Source organism: Microcebus murinus, chromosome 7 (genome assembly GCF_040939455.1).
Source record: "Microcebus murinus isolate Inina chromosome 7, M.murinus_Inina_mat1.0, whole genome shotgun sequence".
Taxonomy (NCBI): domain Eukaryota; kingdom Metazoa; phylum Chordata; class Mammalia; order Primates; family Cheirogaleidae; genus Microcebus; species Microcebus murinus.
Genome location: NC_134110.1, coordinates 55,610,657 through 55,628,387, shown reverse-complemented (window position 1 = coordinate 55,628,387; position 17,731 = coordinate 55,610,657). Strand labels below are relative to the sequence as shown.

The following is a 17,731-nucleotide window of genomic DNA, read 5'->3' as shown; positions in this document are numbered from 1 at the left end:
AACTAAATTTTAAAAATTTAAAAAGAGAGAAGGCATATAAAGGACAAACTATTGGTCCTGAGTAATGGCTATAGCTCATTTGCTTTCTTACTTTAAAACTTTACGCAGGGCAGGCATGGTGACTCACACCTGTAATCCTAGCACTTTGGGAGGCCAAGGCAGGAGGATCACATGAGCCCGGGAGTTCGAGACCAGCTTGAGCAACATAGCAAGTCCCCATTTCTAAAATGTTATAAACACACACACACACACACACACACACACACACACGCCAGGCATGGTGGCACGTGCTTATGGTCCCAGCTTTTCCAAAAGCTAAGGCAGGAGGATCGCTTAAGCCCAGGAATTTGAGGTTACAGTGCACTAAGACGACACCACTGCACTCTCCTGGGCAACAGAGCGAGACCTGTCTCAAAAATAAGAAAACCAACCAAACAAAAAGCACTATGCAGGTTGAAGAGAAAAATTTCATTTAAGAATCTTTTCATTCTATATGCAGTCCTAGTTCTATTTCCTGGCTTGCCATATAAACAAACAGTTTCTTCAGTTTGCAATACTTCTTGCTCTCTTAAAAATATCATGGTAGCACTTTACTAGTAAGAAAAACACACCCTTACAGTGTTGTATTACTCCAACCACAGGTTTGTTTTATGAGCCACATATTCAATGTCGTATATTCATAATGCTTATGTTCAAAACTTATAACAAGCTATTTTAGTCCTTTCAATAAGCATTTGTGTGAATTAAATTTGACTTCACTAGATAGTAAAATTAAGTGTACATATTATAGGCATCATTCAATGGGTCATATAAAAACTATACCAATGGTAACTTGATGAGTAACAATGAGCTAAGGTTTTAAATGAAAGATTTCTGTAATTAGACACAGCAGCAGCTAATGATCAGGAAGAATGGTAATTTTAAAAAAAACACACTTTACATGTCTTCTATGGTTAAGTGGCAGTAATCTGTAGGCCCTTTCTTTATGTGTATGTTAAAGACTGCACAGCAAAAGACAAGCCATTGATGGGCCAGGAGAGCCAGTTGTAAGTGGCTAGCTGCCATTTAGGTCAAGCTTTGTGAAAACTTTAATCCTTCTCAGGTGACGTTCCTTGTATTCTACAACATCCAGTTGATCTCCTCAAATATTTTCCTTCCTCTCCTCTCTAAGCCTTCCAGAGGGTGTTTAAGTAGCACAAAGTACTGTTTTTCTACCCAATGAGCCTCAGATTACACCACGCTGAAGCTGCTGTATGTTCACTGAGTAGCTTCTCTGAAAGCTGTTAACAGAAAACATTATCAGAAGATGTCTAATAGAATTCAGGTTTGCCAGAAGGTTTGCATTTCATTCCCTTTAGCAAAAGCCAAAACGTTTTTTTTTTATGTCATCCTACCACTACTCTTTCGGTAAGTGGAAACTGTTGGAAGACTTCACGTCCTCCCTCTGACAGGCAATGGCTCAACACAAATCAAAGCATTTTATTCACTTGTAGTAAAGTCGACCCACTGCCCCAGCAAACATGTATCAACTCCTTTCTTTGAAAAATCAGCAATTAAAGGGGAAGAATTAAGTTTATTGCTTGCTTTTCCTATAAGAACTGTGTTTCATAGTAACAAATACTGTTGGGGGAAAAAAAAAGTTGTTTTTTTTTTTAAGAGGAGGATTTCAGCTAATAAATGTGGAAGAAATAAAAAAAAAGTCACTATTTTGCAACCCCTAATGAAACTGATGATTCAGACAGACATCAGTGGGAGAAACCATTAGATGAAAGGCTAATGGGAACCTTAAAATAGAGGGATCAGTCTGGTACTACATGAACCCCATGGTTCATCTTAGGATCACTAAGAACAGCATAACGGGACATTGTGTGCTTCCTGGTGTGATGTAATATGACACACACAGCATCACCTGCGAGGTGTTCTAGCCTGAAGAGTTGAACCTGAATGTAATTAAATCTTCAAGGAGAACTTCCAGTTAACAGAAAATATGGAAGATAAAGGAGCAAGTGACCCCAACAGGGAGCAAATAGAAAAATGTTAGACATTCTACAGAAAATTGGCCTTCCTCCCCCCCCCAATAAGTCAATATTATGGAAAAATGGGTGAGAACGAAGTATTGCTCTAGAATCAAAGGAACTTGAGGGACATACCAACCAAGTGCAATGAGTGGGTGTTATTTGAATGCTGATTCATACAGACCAGCTATAAAAAAAGACATTTGAGTCAACTGGGGAAATCCATTATATACTAATTATTAAGAAGCGTTACTAAAGAATAACTAATTTTGTTAGGTATGTTAATGACATTGTGGTTTGGTGAGAAAACCTGTATTTGTAAAAACTGCATTCAGAAATATGCAGGAAAGGCCGGGCGTGGTGGCTCACGCCTGTAATCCTAGCACTCTGGGAGGCCGAGGCGGGTGGATTGCTCAAGGTCAGGAGTTCAAAATTACCCTGAGCAAGAGTGAGACCCCGTCTCTACTATAAAAATAGAAACAAATTAATTGGCCAACTAATATATATAGAAAAAAAATTAGCTGGACATGGTGGCGCATGCCTGTAGTCCCAGCTACTCGGGAGGATGAGGCAGGAGGATTGCTTAAGCCCAGGAGTTTGAGGTTGCTGTGAGCTAGGCTGATGCCATGGCACTCACTCTAGCCTGGGCAACAAAGCAAGACTCTGTCTCAAAAAAAAAAAAAAAAAGAAAAGAAATATGCAGGAGGCAGGTACAATGGCTTATGCCTATAATCCCAGCGTTTGGGGAGGCCAAGGTAGGAGAATTGCTTGAGGCTAAGAGTCTGAGACCCTGCCTCTACCAAAAAAAAAAAAAAAGTTAGGTGGGCATGGTAGCACATGCCTGAAGTCCCTAGCTACTCAGGAGGCTGAGGCAGAAGGATCACTTGAGGCAAGGATTCCAAGGTTACAATGAGCTGTGATCGTAACAGCTCTTGAGACAGAATAAGACCTTATCTCTTAAAAAAAAAAAAGAAAGAAAGTAGGGTGAGATGTCATAATGTCTGGGATTTTCTTTACATTTCAACCAATGAGAAGTAAAACAAAATAAAGAATGGATAAAGTGAGTGTGGCAAAAATCTCAATAGCTGTTCGATCTGGGTAATGGGTATATAGGAAATCATTATGTTACTCTACTTTTTTGTATGTTTAAAAAATTTCACAATATCTTTAAAAGAAATGTTCTTACTAGCACTGTATACATAGTACACAAGTATGAGCAGACCAAGCCCCTTGGCAAGGCTAATATTTGAGATCACTTAAAATCAGGGGACTAGTTTAAGACACCTCTAACACTGGAAGCCAGGTATAGTAGACAATATTGAGATTGCAGTAATGCGCCAAAAAGGGTGCTAACAGCTCTTAGAGGACAGTTAATAGAAATGATTTGTAGCTGATTCAATAGAAAACAGCCAAACTAAATGTTTGGTTTCAGCTTAAAGAGATGAATAGCAAGAAGCCAATATGCAATATATATTTATTTGAAGAAGAAACAAACATGTTCAGGTGACTCTGAATTCACGTAGTTTCATAGAACTTCAGAAATGGAAAGGAACTTGAGTTCCTTCCCTATACTCCTTTCTCCTATACTCCTATAGTCCTTTTCTATATTCCAAATACTATACACTTATAAACTATGTCTAAAGCATCCTCACTCCCAGGGCCACCATGTGCACAAGTCCAGGGAAGTGCAATTAATATCATTCTTCCTTTATGCGCAGTACACAGTCTGTGTAGCTATGCGTAGTGGTCCTACCTCTATTAATCATTCTACTTCTACTGCCATTATTGCTTTACTACTAATAATAATTATGATATTATAACAATATTTATTTCACAGGGTCACTGTAAAAATAAAATGAAGATTTAAAGGACTACAGGGTCTGAAGAAAACAGTATTTTTATGAGTTGCATTGTGTACTCCAGAAAGATGTGTTAAAGTCCTAATAACCTAATACCTGTGAACGTGACCTTATTTGGAAATAGGATTTTTGCAGATGTAACCAAGTTACCATTAGGTTATTAAGGTGGGCCCTAACCTAATACAACTGGTGTTCTTAGAAATAAAACCAGAGAAGACAGCCATGTGAAGATGGAGACAGAGACTATGGTTACGCTGCCACGAGTCATGGAACACCTGAGGCTACTAGAAGCTGTAAGAGACAAGAAGCCTTCTCCTCTAGAGTCTTGGGAGCATGAACTTGCTGACATCTTGATTTTGGACTTCTAGCCTCCAGAACTGTAATAAATTTCTGTTGTTTTCAGCCATCCAGTTTGCGACACTTCGTTACAGTGGCCCTAGGAAACTAATGCATTATCACAACATGTGGTGCCAATACACTTCTGAACATAAGACATCTAGAATGGAACATAAATGAGTGTGGGCTGGGGCCCTCCAGGGGCTTTGTTCTTCAATCTAGGTAAATATTTCTCTTAATGCAGCCAATTCTTTTTGCAACTACATCACATCATAACCTTAGAATGAGTCAAAGAAGAAAGAAATCAATGAAAACTCCCTGTCTCCAAGATCCTATTCTTCCATAGTTGGTTCTTTGATCTTAAAGAGTAAACTCTACATTTTTCTGGTTAAGATTTCGTTTGTAAATTCATTCTGTCGTTCCCAAGCATTGAGATCTTTCTTAACCAGTTAGCCAACATTTTAAACGTCCTGTTCAATTTCATGTTGTGCAAAAGTGTGGTTGGCATACCATCTGTTTTCAGCCAAATCATTAAGAAAATATTGTTCCAAACAAGGCTGAAGACAGGGTCTTTTACTATACCTGACGATTCTCTCAGAGTGAGCATCAATCCATTATTTGCCACCCTCTGCCAAATATAATTCAAGTAAACAATATCAATGATATACATCCATTTCTCTACCTTGTACAAAAAGATGTTTAAGCCTCTTATGCTTTCAAACATTCAAGATATTAAGTTTTTGTCAAATACTTCTTTATCTTCCAGTCTAGTAACCCATTAAAGAAAGCAAATTGTCTGTGTGGCATAATCCATTTGGTTAAAGTTGTATTGAAATCTCCGAGTTTCTCATAATGAAACATTCCACAAATTGACATCATGTGAGAACTGAGATACATGCCCAAATTTAATAGTATTATCACCAAAGTTTAGAATGATGATGCAGAATCTAAAGTAGCCATTTTGTTTAGTGTCCTCTGTTTAGGAAGGCAAACGTCTTGTAATTTGAGTTCAAATAGCTGTCAACAAGAATTTTTATTAAAGTACCTATTAGACACCACATGCATTACAGATGTTCACATAATGGCTCTTACAGTGCAAATGGTGCTTAGAGTCCTCTACAGTCAATGCAGCCACCTGATTTACAACACACTCAAGAGATGCTCTCTGCTATTAGAAAACAGCAATTTTCAAAGTCAAAGATTCCAAAGAAGGGTCTCTTCCATTAGTGAACAGTGTTCTAAATATAAACCTCAATCTTTATGAAATATCTTCATTTTGCCTTAACTCCAAAAGGTGGAATAACTCACATCCTTTCTCCACATAACAGGCCTCAAGTGTCTGAAGAAGTGATCTTGTTCTTGCTCTTTCTTCTTTTCCCTAAGTCAAGGCTCTACCATTTCTTCAAACCTTTCTCTCTCAATTCAACTAAAAGATGACTGCTGGATGTGGAGAAGCTTGCCAAGGCCTTAAGAATGGTTATTATTCACTTGAATCACTTTCAAATCAAAGTGATTCAAGCTGCAAAAGAACTAATTATCTTTCCTTCTGCATAGGGAACAGTTAAGTTACACTAAACTCATGATTTTGTACAATCATTCTTCAAGAGTTAGTTTTGAAGCTCTACATCAATTTTCAGGATAACATTTAAAATAGGGGACAAAGAAGAACTTTCATAATTGACAGGATTCCGTCAAGAATTGCATCAGCCACTGCCATGACGTATTGACCACCAGGAGTGGTGCAAATGGCTTCTCTAACTCCACACAAACTAACCTCAACCCACTAATGGTACTTCTGGGAACCACAGCTGTCCACTTATCAGACACCAGTGGTTTTCAAAATACTTAGTCTCCTGACCCTAACAAGCTTTCTCTACTAGAGAAAGCAGGAAGGAGGGTGGCCACAAGATATCTTTCATTGGTGGAAGGAATGCTATGGGTAGGACAACTTTGATTTTTCTTAAAGTAGCTAGATATCAAAGATCCTTGGATAAATAAAAATGTTTAAACCAATTTACTCATTCCATTTACTCAACTCATAGCTGTACTTATTGTTTCCTCATATCTACTTAGAAAAGCCCAGAACTAATACATGAGTCCCTCGAAATTCCCTATAAATCTGACCCTTAAACATATAGACACCATACAACTCATTGAGCTGTCCAAAAAAAAAAAAAAAAACATATAGACACCCCCTAAAGAAAGTAAACCTCTAAAACATCAAGAAGCAAGTGTCAAAATGAGCATTAATTTTAATGAAGTATTCTTCCACCTACAAGAACTACCCAAAGGACATGACAAGTCAAAGATCACTTGTGCCTTAATTTCATGCCTATTCAGATACGGTAACCTAGGAGCCTCAGGAGCAATTCTTCCCCATCCACTGAGATATGAAAGGTCTCTGATTCAGGGCAATTTTCAAAGACCTTCTGTGACAGTGGAAGAGCTGAGGACAACAAATACTGCAGTTAACCCAAAGGGTTATATTTTGGGGAGTGGGCAGAGAATATGTCATTTGGTCATAGGCTATTAATCCCACTATGATTCAACCACACTTCATGAAGAGAGCAGAGCAGGTTTGCCAGCTGAACCAATGGGACAAAGCAAACTCTTGGGGACAAAAATGATTAAATGTGCAGGTCAATAATGACATAGCACAAATCCCTCAAAGTTAAAAAAGCCTGCTTTTGACTATAAGAAAGAGCCATTAGAACACAGCATGTGAGGTGAATCATGAGGTGCCAGAGAATTTTTAAACCCTAAGACTTTATTATACAAGGAAGAAAGAACTTTTTTAAGTTAAACTTTGGATTTTCAAAATAAGATCAATTTTCACCATTTGCAAAAGGTGAAATTTCCAATTTTCACCATTTGAAAAAAATGGGTCTCTCCAGAAAGAATAAAGAATCTGGAAAACAATTGGGAAGGATTAATTTAGAGTCATCTGGGCAACTCTAAACTTTACCAGTTGCTTAAATTTTTAGGCATGCACTTTATGGAAAACACTTAAATTTTTAAAAACCTAATGCTTTCCAAAGTGGCTGTAGAAGCTGGAATCTACTTGCAGGTTAACGAATACAACTTCTAGCTTTAATATCTGTCTCACCAATATTAAAACTGTGAGGTTGGTTAAGTTTGCCTTTTGGTGAGGTCTTGTCAAAAGGAGATTAGGGACCCAAACCAGAAATGCTTGGTAAGACTGAAAGCTCTTTTTATTTGTTCCTTTTTTCTCTCTGTGATGACTTCAAGATGATCACAGCATCAAAGGAGAGAACAGAGCAGGTTTGCCACCTGAACCAATGGGACAAAGCAAAGCAAGCATGAATCCTACAGAACTAGAGAACAAAGCACAAGGAAAAGAATGCAAAGTGTGCCCTCTATCGGTCTGTGCGTTTTAATTGCTGAGGTGGTTGGTTGGCAACTTGTATCCAGCAACAGGTGAGAGACTAAATCCATCACGGTACAAAAATTGTAAAATGTGCTGTCATAGAAGCAAGGATCTAGCAGAAGCCCACTTGGCCAGAACTGAAGAGTGCTAAGCTCAGTTCTGACCATTCTGTGAACTGGCAGCATAATACATTCAAGTCACATCAATGCCAGCACTAGATGTCACCAGCTGGAAAATTACAACAGCTATTTCTAAAACTACATATTCACTGTTTTGTTAATGAGATAAAAATTAGACCATATGAGAAGTTTTAACAAAACCCCTATGCTGTGAATTTATTTTGTACTTTTATAAATTCTTTCGGGGGATGGAGAGGAGAATTTAACAATTATCGTCTTTGAGTAGGGATTACTTGCCAAGTAATTATTTACTGAAATAAATCTTGAGATGGTGCTTCCAACGTGACCACATATTGTTAAGCACACACATGACAAATGGCTAGACAATCCAAAGAAAATAAATTTTTAGAAAACATATCTAATATCAATGTGAGGCAGCTAGTTGGCATCATGGTAATTAAGAAAGTCTACCTCCTATTCTTTAACCAATGCTTCTTAGCCTATTGAAAGAGATGAACCTTGGACCACTTTGAGGCTGTAGTGGAAGCTTTAGATCTTCAAACCAAAAAGAAATAGAAAAACATTTTCTCCGCATTTCAGAAGACTTACAAAAACCCTAGCCCCACCTTTGGACTACAAGAAACCCTGCCCCAAAAAGTGCTAAACAGGATAAACCTCTGTTTTACCAGTTCTCTTACTATACGTCAGCAGGAGATAAAAATTAAAGATGTTTTAAGTAAAATATAAAGGTTTTCCCCAAACAACTAGATAAGGGGAAAGGCTTATCTATAATTAGTTTCTCCTTAGAGTAAAAATAAGAATATTTAATAGCTTTGCTCTAACCTTTATTGGTTATTCTGACATCATGAGATATGTGTAAACATAAAGTGCATATATAGACATACCTACAAACACATCTATAGATATGAACACAAGTACAAGTGCGTACACACATTTGTTCTGGCTACTGCAGTATCAAAAATAAGATTTCTATAACTCAAATACAAGAATAACCAAAAAACTTTAGCAAGGCAAGTATGTCAATTTTTACTACAACACACTTATGGTCTACCCCTCAATTACCACACCCCCTCAGCCTCCAGTTACTTAGTATCAGTTACTTTATTAGCATTAAAAGTTGTAGGAGTTCCAGGACTCAATAAAAGTCTCTGCTCTGAGACTTTTGAATGGGTTCAAAGGTAATTTCTTTTTTTTGTTGTTTGTTAGATCGTTTATGTTGAAAACCTACTGCGTACAGGAAAAGCCAGTGAATTCAGGAGAGTTGGATTCTAGCTCTCATCCACTTAACTGTTACTTTTTAAAACCACACATCATTTCCATAGCAGCTCACCTTCCTTGTAAGTCAAACAGGCCCCGCCTCCTTCAAAGGGCAGTGAAATGTCAGTGTTCTCCTAGAAAGCGCTACGCAGAAAGAACGAACGATGTGGTCTCTTCATACCTACAGAACTTGTTCTAAAACACACACACACACACACGCACACGCACGCACAAAAACTTGAGTCTCTCGTGGATATGTTCACATAGCTATATTATACTAACATTGTAAGTATAAGTCAGATTTTTTCTTGTACTATCTTATTAATATGAACATATTTTTAGAAAGTAAAAATCACCTTTTCTTTTCCTCTAGAATTTTTCATATGGGCAACATATTTGGGAATGAGAAGTCCTTATTTCCCCTTTCTCTAGAAGTGTTTTTAAAAAATATAGGTTACCCCCCCTCCCCTACCCAAAATTCACCTAAAGATATTTCCGAACTCAGGTCCCTAAGGTTCACCCTACCCCAAAAAATCACCTGCCACTTGGGATATTCAATCATTCAAATAACAAGTATATGGATACACACAAACAGTCACTAGTATACTCTGAAATTATCAGAAGAAACTTCAGAGTGAGTACTGGGTGGGGATGCTTTTAGTCATTCGTTCAAATTTCAACTAGGTGTAAAGAACTTCAAATTAAAAAAAAAACTCATTAAGACACCAAAATAATTGTAAGAGCAAACAAACTCTCATATGCAATGACTTTGTGTTACACTACAACTTGTGGAGGAAGCATAGTTTGAGGGATACAAAGATGAAGATGTCATAATTCCATCCAACAGAAAGGTAAGAATATGATGAAACAACTGAAAAAATAACCAGAGTAAAGGGAGAAATAAATGTCCTTTAGGAGTAGTGCAAAAGGCTTAGAAAATATCAGGGAATGATTGCCTTTGGCTTTAGAAAGGCAGGCACAAAATTCCAGGAAGGCTTCAGAGAGGCAGCAGCCTTTTAGAAGCTGGGCACCACCATGTGCTCAACAGCACAAAAGCATGGAAACCTGCCATAAGCCTGAAAAAAAAAAAAAAAGTAATCTGGGATAGCTTAAGCATATACTGCTTTCAGGGTGGTGGAAGGTTGGAAACAGGCTTCGGTCAGATGGTGGGGCCCCTGACTGCCACCTGAAAGAGGCTGGCATTTATTCTGCAGTCAACATGGAGGCCTGGGAGGTGTGGGGTTTGTCAGCAGGAAAGTAACGTGATATCCATGGTGGAGAAAAATTAGATGTGGCAACATCCTAAAGGATGGAGTGAGCAAGAAGTAGATGCTGGAGGATGAGTCATCTATGAGGGCCTGAGTTAGGAAATACCTTTGGAAATGGAAAGGACGGGATGGATATAAAATAAACTCCCTAACCTGGTATGGCCTGGGCAATAATGACCTGATACAACAGGCAACAGAAAAGTCAAAGTGGATAGTGAGGTTTCCAACCTTGGCACATAGAAACTCTGTGACTAGAAATAAGGAACACAAGCCAGAGGAACACATTTGGGAGAGGGCATAGGAGATAAATTGTCAAGTTGAATGTACATGAAATATTTGTCCATATAGCAGTAGCTGGGAAATCAGAGTGTAATATGATCTGAAGCTCAAGAAAAAAAAGTTGAGGCTAGAGTTGATGGACTGTGTGTGCAAATAATGGCTGAAGAAACAGGGATGGGTAAAATCCCCCAAGGAAAAGAATAAAGGTGAAGAAATACTAGTCTACGCCCATGCTGAATGAGAAAAATCAGAATGGGCAGAAAGTAGGAGGCGAAACTCAAGTGCAGTGCAGTAGCCAAAGGAAGGGACTTTCTCTGGACACGTGCAGAAGAACGAGTAATGGGGAACTGCGATGAGTTGGCAGTGAGGCGAGTGTGGAACATGGATGACCATTAAGAAACCCCTTTCAGAAATCTCTGCACCTTCAGCTCGATTTTTGTTATGAATCTGAAAAACTAAAGCCTAATTTAAAAAGAAAAAACTTTTAAAGAAAAGAAAATCCTTTTAATAAAAGGGTGGAGGTAGAAGCCAGACTGTTATATGTTGAAGAGTGAATGACACGGGATTTTCAAATGCAAGATAAGGGAAGAGTAGAAGTGAATAAAAGGGGAAGAGACCAGAAAGCAATATGAGGTGGGAGGAAATTAAGAATTTGAGGATTAGAGGAATAGCAGCATGCTTGAATAAAGGTAGCTGATAGAAAAAAGGTCCTAGACGAGAGAACAACAAGTAGAAGGCGAGCCTTGAAAAGAGTAAAAAAATGCTATCCTTATTCATTGTTTTCCCCCTCCCCCATCTTTTCATCCAAAGAAAATGATTAAAAGGGAGAGACCAGAAAAAATGAGTGAAAATAGTTTTTCATCCTGAATATCCAATCCTCCATAATCGTACTATCTATCCTCTTGCCATACTCTCTACATGCACACACATACATGTGTGTGTATATATCTTACCTATTATACGTTATATATGCACTTTAGTGTTAGTACCTTCCCTATTTATTCCAGCTGAAAATAGGAAAATTTACAAATACAGACATGCTACACTGTCTTCATCTAGTGATCAACCCTTGATTGCTGCCGTTAATGGGGAAAAAAATAAACCTCATGTCATCCTGAAAAATACAGAAAATTTTAAACTATTGTCATCCCAAAGCTTACCACCTCCTTTAAGAAGGGTAGTTATCAAGCATTGTATCAAAAGATCTGTCTGTCATCTATTTCCTGGATTTGGGATGGGTAAGAGGACTTTTTTCCAGGGAAGAAAAAAAAAATGGTTTAAAGGCAGTCCCGTTGGAAGGAAAGAGGCAGAAGTACCCTGGATAATCCATAAACTGGCCAGTTGGTCTCTAAATAAATCAAGAAGTGGTTTTACATTAAGGAATTAGAAGTGTCATTTCCAACCTGTGGTTTCTGCAAATACCGGATTCTATCCAAGTTGCATTTTAAAAGCAGATAAAGAAAGCCTAAGTGACTTAAGGGAATGTCACTTATTCTGAATCACTTCCAAATTTCAGTGGCAAAATACAATGTTGATTTGGGCACAGCAACTTTCTGACCTTCCTGCACTGGTAAGACACTGACCAGAAAAGTTTGTACAATTATGCTAGGAAAAAAGCAGCCAATTAAAGAAAAAGAAAATAAAGAACATGTTTATGTTGCAAAGTTAAACATCACATCAGCTTTTCTGAAATACTTTGGAACTTAAAGGAAGCAAGCATACAAAATGTATTTTGTAACATTTTCATTTAAGTGTAGGTTAATATGTTCCATGTGCCATTTTGTATTTTTAAATATCACAAGAATTACTTAAAAGTGCTTGTAAAAAAAAAAAATCTCCAAATCTCTTCATTAAATTTTTTTTAAATGCAAACACTAATTTAGCTCTATAAGGCTTAAGAGAAAATGTTTATGTTTCTTCCAACCTCAGTTACCAGAAACACACCACACTACTTGTGATCAACACTTCATGTTCATGGAAGAAGCCAAATCTAATTTTGTGAAAATGAGATATTATGGAGGAAGGAGAAGCCAGGGCTTCAGTATAGAAAAGATTATAGCAGGAAACACTTGTCACAGCACGCCCCCTACCATCGGACCACCAGAAACACCAATTATATGTTTGGAAGTCTTGCTGCTTTTAGAGAGTTCTATCAAGAAGTTTTTTACAAATCCCTTGTTAAAATATGACTAGGCATATAAACAGAATAGAGATACAAGTTATTACATACCAAGCTCAAATTCCAGGAAACCATAATAAAGTTATGATTTGTCTAGCCACTTTTCAGTCATTCAGCCTGAAATGGGGCTTACAACCATTCCAAAAAACAAAAGTAATCAACTCATTTGCCATATAAATAAATCACAAGAGATCTTGAGAGACATAACAGTAGGGGTTAACAGTAGCTAATAAGGACTATATTCTGAAGCAGGATCGGGGGACCAGCAAACCTTAATACCGTTACATACAGACAAAACATGAGCTGTCAATCAGCTTTTCAAAATGTTGGCAGGTGTCTTCCCCTCTAAAAAGATATTTTCGTTCTCAGGGCTGTATTGTCTTTGTGCCTAATTGAAAAACTTATTGCAGCCGGTCCCCATTAGTGATTATCAAATGCATTTTTATGTTATGGTTTTGTTTTCAAAATAAGGGGAAGAAAAACTGGTAGGTGACAGTAGTGGTGTTTATGATGGTCTCCCCCATGCCAAGAGTTTTGTCCAAAAGCAGAGAAGGTCAACATTCTCTTTTCTCAATCCTCTGCCTATATTTCAAAATAAAATATAGAGTTAAATGATATATTTGCTCTCTATTCCAGACTGGATGCAATTGATTTTAACTGACTAAATTATCTGATCTCTGCCAAGAATTTTATTTCATTAAGAAAATGATATTATGGAGCATCTGAGATCATAGAGCAGACTAAATATAATGCCAAAGGAGTTCTGAGAATGCTCCACAGTGAAGGTTTGATTATTTGCAGATGGAATATGAGGGGGAAAAAAAAAGTAAAAGAAAGAGTCAGGTCCCAGGGGTAAGCCTAACCAGTCCTGGTACCACTGCCGCCTACGTGGTAGCACAAAGCCAAAAAAATAATCTTTTAAGCTACAACACCTTTTTTTTAAAGTACTAATCACTCTTCTTCCTAGAAAATATTTAACTGCCACTATCCAAAACAAAGGGGAAAAGGGAAAAATGTTGGTACCACAATAGGCTCCAGCATGTCAACTGTCACTGCTGACATGATTTGGCTAGTAGTCAAGCATTCACCAAGGAACTAATTTAAATCAATCTTTTTGGGGAAAGCCAATTGTTTGGTATGCACAACAATTGGTGCAGGATCAATCAGTGAACATGAGATCAATTAAAACCAGCTTAAGTTTGTGAAGAGGGACAATTCACACAACTTGAGTTAGATCTCTATTCATTTCAGTACTCTCACAATGCGATCCTTAAGCTTCCTTGCAAAGTAGAAAAGCTACTATCACCCTACACTGTCTCGCCAGGCCTTTAAGTAGTTCCACTTTTAATTAAAAACACAGTACACCCATTGTTAACACAGATAGTGTGGTCACTTTTAAGGACCACAGTTATTTTATAGCCAGAAACTTGGGATTTGGGAAGGGACATCTGTTAAGAAAAAGAAAAAAAAAAAAAAAAAACTTTGATAGATTTTTTTTTTAACGCTCTTACCAATTTACATGTACTTGAAAGCATTTGAATTTTATTAAATCGAAAGGTTGGGCTTGGCAAAAGTTTCCAGAGTTTAGAGTTGAGTTTCTAAATTTCACCGCTTGTGGATGTGGATCGTAATTATTACAAGAGATTTTGCTAAAAGCAAGCTTTGAAATAAGTATGTTCTGCCTCAGATGCCTAAGAAGGCACAGGCAGAACCCTACGGGATGGCACTGCGGAGAAACGCGTGCAGTATCCCTTCTGGCCGCAGGAGTGCTGTAACGTCATTCTCCAACAGCATCTCCGCATTAAGTTCCACTAAAACAATACGCTCGATTCTTCTCCACTCGACCACAGTGGAACAGGCAGTGTGGATCAGAAAGCGATCACTGAATTACTAAGCCACCCAATAAACAAGAATTTGGCAGCGGGTTTTAGATATTTCCGCATTTTGCAAACTTTGAGCACTTTAGTTTTTTCAACTAAATAGACAGCAATTCTGCTTATAAGAGGAAGAGCCTCTCCAAACACTTCTGACCACAGTGTAATCAAAAATTGCCTGCTCTCCCGAATAATACCTCGAAAGAAAATAATGGGGTGGGAAAAGGAGGCAGGGCGGAGGGGGATAGGGAGGCGGAGAAAAGATGAAAAGAGACTTTTTCAAGACAAGTACCAATACGAGTTCTCTGGGAAGAAATTTCTCCCTAATGTTTTTTGGTTTTTTGGAATAATTTCTGAAAATAAGATGCATTTTCCAAATGTCAGAAATGAGAGGGGCAGGCAGAGGTGGGGGAATCCTTACAAACCGCACGCACATACACAGCTACAGCCGGAGAGCGGAGAATACGCAAGTCTCACGCCATCAGTTATCTGGAGCTCGGCCCTCGGGTGGGCCAACCTCTAGCTCTACCTCTAGGAGAGGACAGCATAAGGACGTCCTAAAAAGCCATTAAAAAAAAAAACAAGACTGGAAAAGCCCTCTTCAAAATCTGGATGCAGGACCGACCGGAGATTACATAAAATGAATTGTAAACAAATCACATCACAGGTCGAGTGAGACGTTTATTGGGGGCAGGGGCGGAAATCAAGATGTATGAACCTTGCAACAAATTCTAACTGCGCCAAAGTCTTAACTGGTGGACGAAGACAGCTCTCACCAAGTACCTGCAAAGGGCTGCTGCGCACCTTCCCTGCGCCGGAAATTCAATGTGCGCGTGGTTTATGTTTAAATCCCCCAGCAGACGCAACTGTGCCCAGAAGCCCTTCCCCTAAAGTGCAGTTGGATCAGCTGCAGCCTCAGCAGGACTCAGAGGCAGAAGTGCGCACACACCAAATCTGCAGGAAACCAGTTCTCTGCAACCTTTCTGGAGGCTTCCACTCGCCTGCCCCGCTGCGCACAAAGTGATGGAGAGGGAGGGAGCAGTCAAAAAGCCGCAAGTGAATTTCATTGAGAACAATGCTTTCTCCAAAATAGCCGCTTTTGAGGGAAGCAAATGGAGGAAGCAAAGTGGGGCCTGTTTTAAAAACATCACTCTGCAGGCGAGCACACCCCAGAAAACCGGCGCATGAGTTGACACTCAATTCACAAAGTTCCCGTCTCCTCTCAGGTTCCAGAAAAAGAGATCCATGTTGCTCTTTTTCCTAGAAGGGTAGATCCTCCCCCTCCACTTAATACACCTTCGCTTAATACAGCTCGCTCACACACGCGCGCGCACACACACACACACACACACACACACACACGATACTAGGCCGGGATTTGGGGCGCACGTGGGTGGAGAAGGTAAAGATATCACCTCTAGGGAAGATAGTCAAGAGGACATAAAGAGAGAGAACAAGAAAAATGAATGCCAGATAAATGCAGCGAAAGAGAAGAGCCGAGGAGAGGCGGCGGGGAGGCGGGCGCGGGCGCGGACCGCGCGACTTAGCCGGGAGCGCCCGCCAGACGCCCGACTCTCAGGGCTCCGGGCGCGTCCCGCTCCCGCTCCCCGCGCCGACAGGGGACAGAAAAGACTGAGCATTCTGCAAAGCTCCCGGCCCTAACAGTAAGGAGCGGTGGCCCTCGAGAGCTGGGGTGGAGAGCATGTCCTGCCCACCTGAGCACCGGAGCCAGGGCGCGAGTGAGCACCGCGACAGCCCACCCGCCCCCGGACCCCACGCACCTTCCGCAGAGAGTGACCCACCTCGCTTACTGCGTCTCCATCGGTTGCCTTGGCAGTGGCTGTAATCCATACAGTTCAGAATGATGAGGGCAAAGGAGAAAAGGCGAAACTGCATCTGGACGGTCGGGCGGGCGAGAGGCGCCTCTCAAAGTCGGGGAACTGGAGGGCTCATCCAAGGAGCCGGCGCCGGCCGCGCTGCTGGGGAGGACTCGGGGGGAGAGTCGCCGCTAGCCCCGGGCCGCACCGGTCAGTTCAGCGCGATCAGCATCTCTCCGCCGCGAACCTGAGAGATGAGGGGCGAGAAACAGGGTGGGTGGGGATTGGAGAGAGCCCGGGAGAGGCAGCTGCTCCTTCGCGCGTCCCGATTTAAAGAGAGGAGGGAAGGGGGAAGCGAGCTACTGCCTGGCACGAGCCGCGGAAGAGCTTAATCCAGAGCGCGCAGCTGCGGACGACTTGGAGGGGAAGGTGATTACAATCAGTGAATTAGCAACCGCTGCCGCGCTCTAGGCTCCCACCCGGGGGCTGGACGTCGTGTGGGCGCTCGGGGAAAGGAAAGAGTTCCAAAGGCGCAGAGAGCGCGGGGTTAAAAGAGCGCTCTTGACCCTTGGGTCCCCACGGTGGGGTGCCCGAGCGCCGCGGCTTGTCGCGGTGTGGGTCGCCTACCGTGCGCACGTAGATCGCGGGCGGCGAGGCGTGCCTAGGTGCGGCGCTCCATCGCGGGCTCGGGAAGCGAGCCGCTTGGTTAGCACGTGGGCTGGGGGAAAGTTTGTGGAGACCCGCCGGGAGCTCCTGCTAGCTCTGGGATTCCGGCGGCCGCCGCGGAGTCGGCGTGCGCTGAGGGTCCTTCGGGCCGGCGGCGGCAGGCAGGGCGCGGAGGAGCGAGCGCGTCTGCAGCCACTGGGATGCTCCGTCCGCGCCAGCGAGCGCGATCCCCGGGCGAGGGGTGCGCCCGCTCGCACTCTCCGCGCCCTGTGCAATTGTGCCGCTTCTCGAGCTCTCTGCACGTTCCCTCCACAGCTAAGGTTTCTCCCGTTTCCAAACTGTAGGAGACGGAACCCTACTGCGAGGCCGAAGGGATGTGGCGAGCACACTTTCCGATGGAGATGCAGACCGGCAGAGGCTCGGGATGCTTCTATAAGTAGGTGGTGCTGTAGTCCAAGACATCTAAATCTAGGCTGCCTGGGAGTTCCTGGGTCCTAAAGCCAGAAACGCCTGGGTTTCCCTGAGGTCCTAAAGAACGTTGACGGCCTACAGAGAGCCTAACTCCAGACAGATCCCCGCCGGGCTTTCCAAGAGAGGGGGGCTAAACTGAAGAGCAGCTGGGGTCAGGGGCGCCCCCTGACCTTGCTGAGTTC

At 41.2% G+C, this 17,731-nt stretch overlaps 1 protein-coding gene across 1 annotated transcript in view; it reads right to left on the bottom strand.

Moving 5' to 3' along the window:
* The window catches only part of RSPO2 (R-spondin 2), a 147,242-nt gene extending 130,114 nt beyond the window's left edge, over positions 1-17,128 (bottom strand). The window contains exons 1-2 of the mRNA XM_012786320.3: positions 17,040-17,128; positions 16,398-16,659 (exon numbers count right to left, since the gene is read on the bottom strand). Coding sequence (XP_012641774.1) covers positions 16,398-16,491 — 94 coding nt within the window. The 5' untranslated portion in view covers positions 16,492-16,659; positions 17,040-17,128. The remainder of the gene's footprint in view (positions 1-16,397; positions 16,660-17,039) is intronic.
* Positions 17,129-17,731: the final 603 nt, after the last annotated feature.